This window comes from Monodelphis domestica, chromosome 8 (assembly GCF_027887165.1).
Source record: "Monodelphis domestica isolate mMonDom1 chromosome 8, mMonDom1.pri, whole genome shotgun sequence".
NCBI classification, from domain to species: domain Eukaryota; kingdom Metazoa; phylum Chordata; class Mammalia; order Didelphimorphia; family Didelphidae; genus Monodelphis; species Monodelphis domestica.
The window spans coordinates 32,952,433-32,967,161 of NC_077234.1; the positions used below are offsets into that span (position 1 = coordinate 32,952,433).

At 37.9% G+C, this 14,729-nt stretch overlaps 1 protein-coding gene across 1 annotated transcript; it reads right to left on the reverse strand.

Moving 5' to 3' along the window:
• Window positions 1-1,523: 1,523 nt before the first annotated feature.
• Window positions 1,524-4,770, reverse strand: RPL22L1 (ribosomal protein L22 like 1). Its single transcript, XM_001363715.5, has 4 exons — window positions 4,649-4,770; window positions 2,499-2,591; window positions 2,153-2,274; window positions 1,524-1,772 (listed from the first exon to the last, which is right to left on the reverse strand). Exons 1-4 carry the CDS (start codon window positions 4,655-4,657, stop codon window positions 1,628-1,630), a joined length of 369 nt encoding a protein of 122 aa, XP_001363752.2. The 5' UTR covers window positions 4,658-4,770; the 3' UTR covers window positions 1,524-1,627.
• Between the last annotated feature and the right edge of the window lie 9,959 nt (window positions 4,771-14,729).

Sequence of the window (14,729 nt, forward strand, 5' to 3'; positions counted from 1 at the left end):
AATAAATGCCCACAATGACAAAATACTCATTACAGAAATAAGTGGGGGGGGGGGGGATAATTAAAGCACTATTACTTGCCCATAGTTGTCCTTATAATAAAAATGATTATACAAAATTTTTTAAAAATCTAAACTTTAAAAATATATCTCTGGTAGTCATCAATAAACATTTATTAAGTGTCAATGCCAGGTGCCATGCTAAGCTTTTGGTATAGAAAAGGGGGCAAAAGACAGTCCCTGTGTTCAATGGGTTTACAATTTGATAGACAACAAATAGATATGAAAAGTAAGCTATGTGCAGAATAAATGGGAAATAATTAACAGCGGGAAGGTACTAGAATTGAGGAGTTGGAAAGGTTTCCTAGAGAAGGTGGAATGTTAGTTGGGACTAAAGGAAGCCAGTAGTTGGAATGGAAGAGGGACAGCATTCCAAGTCTGGGAAAAAATGAGAGAAAATGCCCAGAGCCGAGATAGCTTGTTTCTGGAACAGCCAGGAGGCCACTGTCACCGAATTAGGAGTATGACAAGGGAATGAGGCCTAAGAAGCCTGAAGAGACAGGAGGCGGCTGTTACAAAGGGTGCTGAATGTCACAGAAAGCATTTCCTATTTGCTCTTGGAGGAAATAGGAAGCCACTGGAGTTTACTGAAAGGTGGGAAGGAGGAAGGATTGTCTGATCAGACTTGCATTTTAGGGAAATCAAATTAGTGGTTCACTGGAGGATGGATGGTATGGGGAGGAGACTTGAGACAGACTAATGCACTAGACCAGGCAGAAGGGATGACAGTCCCACAGGGTCAGAGGAGATAGGAATTCTAGAGATGTTGCTGGGGTTTAAAGGAAAGGGCTTGGAAATAGCTTGGGTGGTGGGAGGTCTTGGAAGATTCCAGGCTGACTCCTAGGTTGTGAGCTTGATAGACTGGGAGAAAGCCCTTAGTATCGTGGACATTAGAAGACCAAGAGAGTTTAGAGGCTGAGATGAGTTGGTTTGGATGTTGATTTTAAGACAGCAGGCTTTGTTTGAAATGTCAGAAGAGCAGCTGATTAAGTGAGATTGGATGTCAGCAAGATTGGGGAAGGATTGGTAGATATGAGAATCCTCTGTAGAAACAGAATGTTAAATTCATGTCATATCCTTAGACTGCACACTTGGGAGTTACTTTTCAGTCTCAAAACTTGCTAACCTTGATGTGGGAGGAAGTTTCAGGAGAAAGATAATGAGCTGTTTTTGGACATACTTAAATACATTCAAAAACAAACCTTTACATTTCAGCTTTGCCACGATTTTACAAGTTGATGGGCTTAAAAAAAAGTTCAACTTGCATTCAATAAGCATTCCAAAATGAAGCCCAAGTGAAAGTATAAGATCCCAGTTAAGAACTTTTAGGTCTCTCCTTCCTCCATCCTCCACTCTCCAGAGGAATGCAGGCCTCTTAAAAAAGAAACCTGGAATACCCATTAAACATCAAATGTATTTAGTGTTATCTTCATCTTAAGATCTTTAAACACAACAAAAGAGGTGAATCACTGTTATAAGTTTTATTTGCCAATAAATTAAAATGTATTCATAATGTTTCTTTCTTTTGAACACTTAAAATTCAAAGCCCTTCAAAGGGCTCAGCTCCCATTTAATCTTCAGATTCAGATCCTTCCTCATCTTGACTAATCTGGAAGTAACGAAGTTCATAAGTCTCCTTGTCAGATGCAACCACACGAAGCCAATCACGAAGATTGTTCTTCTTAAGGTATTTCTTGGTAAGATATTTTAAATACCTGTGTAGAGGAAAAAAAAAGGTCAATACTGTTATCTTACAATGCAAAGTTATATGCCTTTGGGAATTTTGGGAAGTTTTTTAATTACTAGTGACTTCAGGGATATGTAGAATGTGCTTTACTACATACACTCGCACTTGAACATTCAAATATCAATGCATTGATCAAATGATAACTTGATTACCCTGGACTAGGGAAAAAACATCAGTCAGTATTTAAAACTATAACCTTAATTATTGGCACATGGCCTTCCCATATCCCTTGCCCATCATGTAACCATTTTAAGGGGGGAAAGATACCCAAATTGTAGTTCCTAATTTGCACAAAGTACTACATTACAGCCTTAAAAGGTCATACAGAAATACAAGGTATGTTCTTACCTTTTGGAGAACTGTTTCTCAGACACTACTGTGATCTTGTTCTTGAAGCGTTCAATGTGAACAACATTCCCTAGGTTTCCCGTTTTTCCATTGACTTTAACTTTCTCCTTCAAGAATTGCTCCTATTTTTGAAAAATACAGAAAAATACAACACTAGGGAAGATAACCCTAGATATTCACTAGGGAAGGTACCCTAGGAATACAGCATACATTAAAATCAAACTAGAAATGTTGTTTTCCAAGTATATATAAAAAGGCATACAAAACAAGCAATATATCCTTGTTAACTAAATTCTAGTACTAAAAATTAAATCCTCCAAGGATTTATATAAAAACTGTTACTTACAAAATTTCCAGAATCAAAAATTCCATCTTCCACTGGATGGGTGAGATCAAGGTTAAACTTCCAAGTTGATCTCTTGGCCTTCTTATCTTTTGGCTTAAAAAAAAAAAAAACAAACAGTTTTATAAATGGTTATTCTAATCAACCAGTCTAGTATACAAAATGCAATAGTTTCATGTGGAAAATACCAGACTGGTAATTTTATACATTGTGTTCTTCAAGTATAATATATGTAGAACTGTGCCAAGAAATAATTTCACATACATTAGAATAAGTAATTCAGTCATTATCCCACATTCTCCCATTATTTGCTTAAATTTACTAAGTACCCAAAACAATTAAAAACATTTCATTAGGTTAAGCTCTTCCCTTTCCCCTCCTAAATACTATGGGGAATTGGGAAAAACTTAAAACCCTGAAGAGTCAGAAAATTTTTTTAAATCTTTATCATTTTTTGTAAGGAGTATTTACTCTTATAAGTTAAACTTCAGCTACAAAAACAGAATACCCAACTGATTTTTTTGTCTTACGGCCATAATCACTGATCAATTACTGATCCTATGATAAGGAAAAAATGTTTGTCTTGAAAGGATCTCTAAAAAAGCTGGTTAGATTTGATAGCTGGCACATTAAGAGCCTTTAATTCTCATGGCTAAAAAGTGAGCTTCAAAATAGGGATAGCTTTTAAAATCCCATGATGCTAAAGAACCTAGGAAGGGAAGGATGGTTCATCATCAAAATTTCAGTTACATTACTTAAGACGCTAGGCTTAAAGATGGTTTAAGTCCTGGGTTCAAATTTGGCCTCAGACACTTCCTAGCTGTGTAACTGGGCAAGTCACTAAACCCCCTTATCACTCACCACTCTTATCCCCTAGAGCCAATACATATATAATTGATTCAATAATGGAAGGTAAAGGATAAAAAAAAATTCTGGTTAAAATGAGCCTCAAAATAGGGGCGTGGCCCTTAAGGTCCCATAATGCTGGAGAACCTAAGAAGGGAAGGACAAATAATCAGGTAGGTCTCAGTGATTTAACTTAAGACTCCTTTGATTCTTAAAGTGGTCCAGTATTGAGATTAGACAAGATCATCTCTGAAAAATTCTGACTACACATCAAATCAGATAGTGATTAGCACATGGCAGGTGTGACCAAGATTTACAGCCTGAAAAGAGTCTATTTAAGACACTTTATATCCTGATTGATTCCATGGTCTACACCCAATAGCTTGTGACAGCTAGAGTGCAACCCCCATGTTTTACATTAGGCCAAGTTATCCAGTGTAACACAAATGCCATGTAGCAAAAAGGGACTGTGAGATCTTATTTCCAAATCCATCAAAATATGTTGTTAAACCCTTACTTTGTGTCTTAAAATTCAGTAGTTATTGGTTCCAAGGAGGAAGAATGGTTAAGGGCCAGGCAGTGGGGGTGAAGTGACTCGCCCAGGGACACACAGCTCAAATGCATTTGACAGGACAAGCAACTAGAGTTAAGTAGCAACATCATGTGTTACTGAAATGTTAACTGTTATCACATAAAATTTTCTCTGGTAGTCCCCATTCTCATGTGCAATGTTCTTCCTGCCCCGTCCATTATGGGAAACCCCAGCTGCCCCCCCCTCCCCATTTATTTCTAATTATACCCATTTACATTAGTTATTGAAATATTCCTTGTCCTTCCCCATCTCTCTAGTAATCTGTGGATGATTCCCTCTTTGTAGCTCCCTGTCTCCCTCATTAGACTGTGAGTTCCCGGCGGGAAGCGGCTTCTCGCATCCCTCGCGTTTCGCACCGCGCCCAGTACACGAGAGGAACGTAAAGAACGCGGCCTGCTCTGCAAACAGCGCGGGACCGGAGCACCGGGATTGGGTGCAGAGCCAGTTGTCAGGCGCTCCGGGTCTCTCCCCTATACAGAGCCCATCAGGGGATGGCCCGAGGCCGTGGCCGATGCGGAAGGCCTGGCCTGCTCCGATACCCCAACCGGGAGTGGGGGGCAGCCTGACTCCGAGTCCTCTCCATCCTCAGGCCCTCGCAGTGGGAGGCGAGGCCCCTTCCGATGGACACACAGACAGACACAGAGACACACCCTCAGGACTCCCGGAAAAAGGGGTCCCAGGCCCCGGGGACGGTACCCACGCCGTACAAACTTACCGGCGCCATCTTGGACACGACGCGGAAAGAGGAAGGCCGCACCTGCGCACTCTCTATTTATAGTGCAGCGTACGCCGAGGCACGTACCGAGTGACGCAAAGACGTCACCGCCACTGCCACGGAGAAAAAGACTGAAGTGTAACTTGGTAACCAAGACAACAGGGGGCGTGGCCTGGGGTGGAAGGAGCCGCCAGCATCCTCTACGGTCCACTTCGGTCAGATGCCGAGGACTTAATGCTATATCTGGTTAGGTCGCTATTGGGAATCGTCATTTTACAGATGAGGAATTCGAGGCTGGAAGAGATTGAGTGAGTTTTTCCAGGTATTTGGGCTAGGACTCCAAGTCCCATGGTTAAATCTAATGTGCCTTGAAACTGCCAGAGAAATCCCTCAATTTTGGCACTTCATAAAACGGATTTTTCACTATTATTTAGAGTCAAAAATGGTATAGACAGAGGGGAGTGGGCAACTAGGTGGCTCAGTGGACCTCATGAGAGCCAAGCCCAGAAAAGGGGAGTTCCTGGGTTCAAATTTGGCCTCAGACACTTCCTAGCAGGGTGACCCTGGGCAAGTCACTTAACCCCAATCATCTAGCCCTCATCACACTTCTGCCTTTGAACCAATAATTATTATCTATTCTAGGAGTTTTAAAAAATAAAATAAACTTAAGAAGGATTTCTAAGTGACTGGGACACAAAGAATGAAAAACAACAGCTTCCAAATTGATGGACTTTTTGCCCCTAATCTAAACTCATTTATTGATTCAACAAAGGTGCTCTTACACCTTGGTTATGATATGACACCATAGCATCTTCTTAGTTACTTTAGGCTAGGGTGATTGGGCCATTGATTAATTCAATCAATCTCCATATTTGCATTGGTGCTACTTCATTTTAATAAAGTTATACAAGAAAAGTTGGAATAAAAAGTCCAATTTATCATGATTTTGGAGAATCGGTCTCCTGCTCCTTCCCATATCGCCTAAACCTTAGTCATTATCTCTTTCTGGTTCATCAATTACTCACTCTAGTTTCCAATGACTCAGTAATAAAAATCTATTTAAAAAATTACATCCTCAACCTTCCTTCTCTATCAGATAGTTGATTATATGGCACACAAGTGAAATTCTGAGAAGTCCATTGATAGGACTGCACATAAAGCTGTCTGATTTAGGATCCTGAAGATTATATCTGAGCATTCCACAAGACAATATTCCCCTCTAGCAATTCCAGCTAAATTTGAGCTTGAATTGTTTTGGGGGGAGAGGGGGAGTGGATAGGAAGGGTGACCTCTCAATAGCAAATCTTTTTTAGTAAAGAAATTTCTTGATCTCCTTTGACATCCTGAGCATTAAATTTCTCAGGCTGGAGCCTTAAATTTCCATGTTCTACTTTCTACTGGGTGAAAACTAACAGATCAGATGGGAGGGGGATTATTGTCCTCCCCAAGACACTTAAGGAGATTCCAGCTTCTATGATTAGTTCTAAGGCACCTTAGAGATAACTGAATCCAATTCTTTAAAAAAGGCCTGGATTCGAAGTCACAGGACTTGGGTTGGAATCCTGACTTTGCCACCTGTTTGACTCTGGCAATGTCAATGAATTCTCTGAGCCCCAATTTCTCCACCTGCAAAATAAAGTCATTGGAAAGAATGAACAAGAAGTTTTCTTACAACTCTAAAAGTCTGATCCTCTTACCACTCCTCCCCCATTTTGCAGACAAAGAGAGTGAAGTAGGGATTTAGTTCAAGGTCATTCCTAGCTGGGGCTCTAGAGTTGGGTTTTATCCCAGATGCTCTGAGTTAAAATCCAGACTCTTTGTAAGCAAACAATAGTTCCATTACAGGTCAGTGCTTCCAAGCTTGTCAAATGCCTGAAGGACTTTGCTGTCATCAGATATTAATTAGAACATTAATTTCATTAGTCTGAAGCAGTCTTTCTAATCACTGTGAGCTTTAAGAGGAACTTCATGAATTCAGTGTTCCTCAAAGATATCCCAAACCCATGCTCCAATCCCTGCCTTTACTTGTGCCTTTATGCCCCCCTCTGAACTCAGAATGTGCTAAATTTAAGGCAATTATTAAATAATTGTTAAATTAATTATTAAATAACAAAAAAATCAGTGTTCTGTTTAGCGTGATCTCTTGCAGACAGTAAGTGGTTAATAAGGACCAGATTTTTATTGGATTGCATTTAACATTTCTTCTCTACTTTTAAATTTTTAATTAAAAACTGCTCCATTTGCCATATTTTTTCTCATTTGCAAAACTTTCATTCATTCAATGATTTAGCAAATATTCGTTCCCTTCAAGTAGGATCCTCTTGAAGCCACACATTATGATGTCAGAGGTAACACAGAAAGGAAAATGGGGAAAGAACTGCCATGAGGGATTCCAAGTGTTTTGGTGGTCAAATGGTAGTTCTGAGCACTGTGTGTACTGCTATTAAAGCAAAAGGGAAAAAAGGTGGCTTGTTTTTGGACAAATGACTAGAGAAACAAGAAATCATTTCTCTTTAATTCTAGCAATCACAACATATTTACTGAAAGCCAGCCACAGAACTTAGCACTCTGTTAGCAGCTATGAAAAATACAACAGAAGAATAAGAAATGGTCTCTTGCTTCAAGGAGTTTGTGATCTAGTTAGGGAGATGAAAATAGAATAAAATAGAATACTAATATAGATAGTAAAATTATTATAAGTGCAAAACAGTCCTGAGGAGGGAGGAGAATGGCCTGGAGTATTCAGGAAAGGCTTAATAGACAAGGCATACTTTGAATAGTCCTGGAAGCCAAATTAGGCAGGGTTTTAAAAAGCCCGAGAAAGAAAAATATCAAATTTCCAGGATGAAACGTGAATTTTAAAAAGTGAATTTATAACTAATGAAAAAGAAATAAAAGAATTCTTTAAAGAACTATTTTGTTCAACTACATGCCATTAAAATTACAATTTGAATGACATGGATGAATATTTACAAAATTACAAAATGCCCAGTTAAATAGAACAAGCAATAGAGGATTTAAACCAACTTAGGAAAAAAAGAAATTGAACAAACCCTAAATGAACTCCTAGAGAAAGGGGAGACCAGAGGTTAACAAGCAAATTTTATCAAACATTTAAAATAAAAGTTTCAGTATGGCAAGCTGTTTGTAAAAAATACAACAAACAGAAAAAGAAGTGGACCTGCCGGACTCCTCCTGTGACACAAATACAGTATTGTTGCCTAAATCAGGGAGAGTCAAACCAGAGGAAGAAAACTATAAACCTATATCCCTAATGAATAGATGCAAAAATTTAAAATAAAATATTAGCAAGGAGACTTCAGAAAAATATCACAAAGACTATAACTGACCATATTAATAACAAAAATCACAATTATATATATCAATAGGTCCAGGAAAACTTTTGACAAGATGCAACATTCATTTCTCTTAAAAACACTAGAGAGCATGAGAATAAATGGATCTTTCTTTACAATATATAGAATCTATTTAAAATGAAGAACCAGAATTATTTGTAATTGGATAAACTAGGAAACTTTCCATCAAGATCCAGGGTAAAGCAAGGATGTCCTCTCTCACCATTACTATTCAAAATAGTGGTAGAAATTCCACCCCTAGCAATAAGATATGAAAAAGAAATTTAGGGAATACATGTAGGTAAAAAGGAAACAAAGTGAACAGTTTTTGCAAATGATCCCACGGTTCATCAAGAGAATCCCAGAAAATTAACTTTAAAAGAATTAACAACTTCAATAGTTGCAGGATACAAAATAAAACTGTATATCATTAGCATCTCTGAATATTGCCAACAATACCCAGCAGGAAGATATAGAGAAAATCCACTTAAATAGAATGTATAAAATAATTGGGAGCCTCTCTACCAAGATGAACACAAAAACTATATGAACACAACAAAACACTGTTTACTAAAAACACAAAAACAAAAACAACCAGATCTAACAAAATGGAAAATTATTAATTAATCATCGGTAGCATGAGCTAATATAATAAAAATAAAAATATTGCCTAAATTCATTGACTTATTCAGTGCCTTACCAATCAAACTATCAAAGGATTTTGTAGAAATAGGAAAAAATAGCAAAATTCGTTTAAAGAAACAGAAGACCAAGTAAAGCAACAAAGAAAATTAAGCGGGGAAACTGGGAAAGAAGAAAGCCAACAGTATCAGATCTCAACCTACACTACAAAGCCATCATCATCACAAAATTTTGGTACTGGTTAAGAAATGGGGAGATTGATCAGTTTTACAGATAAGATATATAATTAATAGAAACAAATGAGCATAGTATAGTGTATGATAAACCAATGATCTGATATATTCATTTTTGGACAAAAGCTCTTGGGAAAGCTGAAAAGCAGTCTGACAGAAATTGGGTATAAACCAACCATTTCATATACTATTATCATAGACTAAGATAAGCTACATGACTGCTACGTCTTAGACATAAAAAGTGACATCATACACAGATTAGAGAAACAAGAAAGAAATTACCTGATAGATCTATGGATAGAAAAAAATTGTGATGCAACAGGAGATATAGGTCATAGGAGGTAAACTGGGTAATTTTTATGCATACAGTTAAAGCTTTTACACACAGAAAATCAATGCAGCTAAAATTAGAAACAAGAAACTGGTAAAATGGGGTGGGGTGAGTGGGAATCATTGCAGCAACTAATTTCTAAGATGTATAGGGAATTAATTCTAATTTGTAAGAATAAGATCCATTCCCCAACTGATAAATCATTAAAGGAAATGAATAGATCATTTTCAGAGGAAGAAATCTTAACTTTCAAATCACATGAAAAAAATATTCTAGGGGGCAACTGGGTGACTCAGTGGATTGAGAGCCAGGCCTAGAGATGGGAGGTCCTGGGTTCAAATCTGACCTCAGACACTTCCCAGCTATGTGACCTTGGGCAAGTCACTTGACCCCCATTGCCTAGCCCTTACCACGCTTGTGCCTTGGAGCCAATACACAGTATTGATTCCAAGAAGGAAGGTGAGGGATTAAAAAAATATATTGTTGTTGTTCAGTTGTTTCAGGCATATCTGACTCTTGATGATCCCATTTAGGGTTTTTGGCAAAGATACTGGAGGGGCTTTCCAATTCTTTCTCTAGTTCATTTTACAAATAAGGAAACAGGCAAACAAGGTTAAATGACTGGAGCAGGGCACATACCCAGTAAATATTTCAGGGCATATTTCAAGTCAGGAAGATGAATCATGGATCTGTAGGGAAGAGGAAACGGGAATGCTTTGAATGTGCTAGGAACGGTGCTAAACACTTCATAAAAATCATCCAATTCAATCCATGCTCACTAAAAGCTTCAAAGCATCATAAGACGTGTCAAATGAGTGATAGAGAACACAACTGGGCACTGTCAAGTTAAGGTTCATTTAACCTGGTTGAAATGGTCGAGGAAAGGGTGGACTCGAGTTGTGCTACTGTGAAAAACTGATTTCTGCTACAGAAAGACTTGCAAGCAAGTGCGAGCCGTGGAACTTTGAAGATCTGTCAATCAGAAAAATTCCAGAGAAGAATGTGGCCAGGGAGGAGGCAGTTTGAATACGCTGCAACAAACGGATTCACTCTTCTTCCTGGAGACATTGAGGAGGAAAGCTGACAGAGAGGTTTCCTCTGTAGTTTCTGGCTACTGGTTTCATCTTGAAGACTTGGGCTTAGCTCTGAAGATCATTTCAAATTATTAACATTCCCTTAAAGATAATTCAACTCTACTTTCTTGATATTGAATTTATAATAGATTAGGGAAACCCAAAATTTCCTCTGTCCTTATTCCCCACTCCCTACCCTTTCTTCCTTTAAAATAAATTCTTTTCCAGTATTTTGAAGTGGAATTAATCTATTGAAAGCTGCTCACCCTCTCAGAATAGCTGTTAAGATCAAATTGAAGGAAGTAGGAAGTGGGTGGGTGGGGAGGAGAACTGAGAATGCAATCTCTCCTGGACCTTATTTCTTAGAGTCATTGTTCTAGATTTTCTCTTTACCTTAAATACTCTAGTAATTGAGCCTCCACTATACTACCCAACCTTCCTTCTCGCCCCCCCCCCCCCCCCCAAACATCTATCTTTTTGTCACACTCTGGATTCTGCTTCTTTGGACTTGATCAGTTTCCAGTTTTTTCATTTCAATCAATTTGTTCATGTAATCTTTGTTTTTTACCCTCATCTTCCATCTTAGAATCAATACTATGTATTGGTTCCAAAGTAGAAAAACAATAAGAGCTAGGCAATGGGGATTAAGTGACTTGCCTCGGGTCACACAGTTAGGAAGTGTCTGAGGTCACATTTGAACCCAGGACCTCCTGTTTCTAGGCCTGGCTCTCTGAGCCACCTATTCATTTATTCTTTACTGAGTACCCACTACATGTTGGCCTTGTGTCAGGCAGGAGGTTCCTGAGGTAAAAAAAGCATTAGTGTAGGAATGCAAACATTTGTAGTAGCATTAATGGATCATTCCAACTGGAATAGAATTCCATTTGGGAAACTGGGAAGGAAGATGGGGATCAGACTTGAGACTAGAGAAAGGAAATATTAGAGGTCTGGAGATTAGAAAAGAGGCAACCGCAATAATCGTAGATGCTGAGAAGAGTAAAATTGCAAGTGATATTTTTGATTTAGCCTAGTAGGAGCAGAGCTGTGCACCCAGCCATGCACCAGACATACTACATTTCAAAATAAACTTGTGGGGAAAGTTATATGGAAGCTGTATTCAATTTCAGACGAGTCTATGCAGGGACCAAGATGGTAGAGGAGGGAATGTTTCTCCAGAAATGTTTGAAACTACTGTAGTTCTTGATATATCTTAGCAATAAATATGCTTTTGTAAAAGCTAATTCATTTTAATTGTTTATATGGACCTGATTAACTAATCACTGACTAATAAAGATATATACCTCATCATTTTTTAATTTAAAAGTTATTTATATTTAATGTTCTTTTCTTTTCAAATTGTAGTCCAAACTCCCTCCTTCCATCCCATCTCCTCCTCCACTCACTGAGAAGGCAAGCAACAAAGAATCTATCATACATGGGGAATCATGCAAAATGCATATTAGCCTTATCACAAAAAAGCAAAAAAAATTATATTTGTTTGTACATAGTTCTCTTTTCACGCTTCTCTTTCTATTTCATCCATCTCTCTTTATAATTCAATTCTCTCTCTGGACATGGATAGCATTTTTTCATCATCAATCCTTTGAAATTTTCTTGGATCATTGAATTGATTAGAGTACTTGGCTATTTTACAACTGATCATCATTACAACATTGCTGCTATTGTGAACACAATGGTCCCCCAGGTCTTCTCACTTCACTTTCTTGCCATGCTTTTTTCTGAAACCACCCCCTCATCATTTTTATAGCACAATAGTACTCCATCCCAATCATATGCCACCACAGCTTGTTTAAGCATTCCTAAATTGAGTGTCCTTCCAGTTTCCAGTTTTTGCTACCATAAAAAAATGTTGCAACACATACTTTTGTGCCTTTTGACCCTTTTCCTTTCCCTCTGATCTCTTTGGAATATAAACCTAGTAATGATATTGCTAGGTCAAAGGATATGATCAGTGTGATAGCCCATAGGACATAAATTGTTCTCTAGAATGGTTGGATTAATTTACAATTCCCCTCCAGCATTTGTAATTCCAGTAGGTGTTAGGTGGTACCTTAAGAGTTGTTTTAATTTATGTTTCTTTTATCATTAGTAATTTAGAGCAATTTTCCATATAACCATAGTTTTAATTTCTTCTTCTGAACACTGCCTGTTTATATCCTTTGACCATTTACCAATTGGAGAATAGCTCTTCATTTTTATAAATTTGACTCAATTTCCCATATAACTGAGAAATGAGACTTTTATCTGATGAACTTGCAGTAAACATTTTTGATATGTCATTGTCTATGGCACCTTTTAGCAAAATGTACTTTTCCTGATTATCTTTTAATTGGGTCTATTATTGCTTTTGCTTTGTCTGAGATGATGATTAAAATCCTTCCTTTTTTACTTCAGCTGAAACATAATAGATTCTACTCTAACCCTTTATTTTTTGATATTTTATTTCTCCCCCAATTACATGTAAAAATTATTTTTAAAATTCTTAAGTTTTTTTGAGTTGAAAAATTTCTCCCTCTCTCCTTTCCTCCTTCTTGAGATAGTAAAGCATCTGATATAGATTTTATTTAACATGTAATCATGTAGAACTTTTTCTCCATATTTATCATCTTTTGGAAGAGATCTTCAGCAAACAACAAAAAAGAAGAAAGTAAAATTTGGCATGCTTTAATCTGCATTCAGATTCCATCAGTTCTTTCTCTAGACATAGATTGCATTTTTGATCATGAGTCTCTGGATCACTATCTTGCTGAAAATAGGTAGGTCAGACACACATTCATCAAACAATATCACTCTTACTTTGTACAATGTTCTTCTGGTTCTGTTCACTTCACTTTGCATCAGTTAATGGAAGTCTTTCTGTGTTTTTAGGAAATCATTCTGCTCTTCATTTCTCATAGCACAATAGTATTGTTGCATTTATATTCCTCTATTTGGTTAGCCATTCCCCAATTGATGGACATCCCCTTAAATCCCAATTTTTTGCTATCAGAAAAAGACCTGCTATCAATGATCTCTTCCTACTCTTGAGTAGGTCTACTCAAGGACCAGAGGACCAGAGAAGATGGATTTTATTCCAAATCCTCAGGCAGAGAGTCATACCCCAAACTGCACGATTATTGCAATAGCTTTCTGGTTGCAAGAGTCTCAAGTCTTTCTCTGATCCAGTCCATCCTTCACTCAGCTATCAAATTGATCTTCCTTTCCAGATTGCAAGTATCTGATCAGCACTAGATAAAATTCTAACCCAATATCTCTCTTGGAGAGCTTTGCCAGAGGTGGTAATCCCAGTCTTACATGGAGAAGTGGAAGGTGGCATTCTTCTCGTCTCTCCCCCATGTCTGGGGCTCTCTTCCTCCTAATTGCCAACTCCTGTGATTCTCTGGATCCCTTCAGATTTCAGGTAAAGTCTTTAGCTACATCAAGGAGCCTTTCCCCATCCTCAATGCTAGTGTCTTCTTCAGAGATTACTTCCATTCTGTCCTGTGTATATCTTGTTTGTCTATTAACTCCCCCATTAGACTGTAAGCTCCTTGAGAACAGGGACCGTCTTAGCACAGTGCCTGGCGTATAGTATATATGTCTAACAAATGCTTGACTATATGTATTAACTACATACTTTAAAACACCTCCAATCAGTGTTGTTGAACTGCTCCATATACGTTCACATTAATATACATCACGTTAATAATTTTCCTGGCTTCCATTTTTCTTTTCTTTTAGAGCTCCTGACATTGTAAAGGATCTTTATAAAAGAATAAAGTTTTATGCTATTAATCTATATTCTTGACTTATAGATGTGATCTTTAAAAGGATTTCCTTTCTTAACAGAGTTTATAGCTGATCCTCAGTAGCCCTATGGGGCGGCAAGGCAGTTCAGTGGATAGAGTGCTAGGCCTGGAGTCAGGAAGACATCTTTTTGAGTTCAAATCTGGCCTCAGACATGTGTGATCCTGGACAAGTCACTTAACCCTTCTTCATCTAGAAAATGAACTGGAGAAGGAAATGGCAAGCCACTCCAGTCCTTTTGCCAAGAAAACCCCAAATGGGATCACAGAGATTGGACATCATGGAAAACAACTAAATAACAAATGAAAGTTCATAAATAGGTTTTCCTGGTGCTACTCCTAAAAACTTCCCCTTCCTCTGGATATAACTCCATACTAAAACAACTCCATGTTTGAGTTCCAGTTTTTTATGCTACTATCCTTCTGTGGAAAGTTCACTTTCTTCTAATTAAGACCTTGAGCCTTGATGTTCTTTTAGATAGCATAGATGGCTTTCATGCTTTTGGAAAACATTGTGAATTTCTAGATTTGCTGGTCATCTCTCTGGGAAAAGTGCCCCCCCCCCATCCTGACCTTCAGTTTGGAGCTGACATGGTCTAATTGTTAGAAAGTTTTTCCTTTCAGCAAATCTAATCTTTTT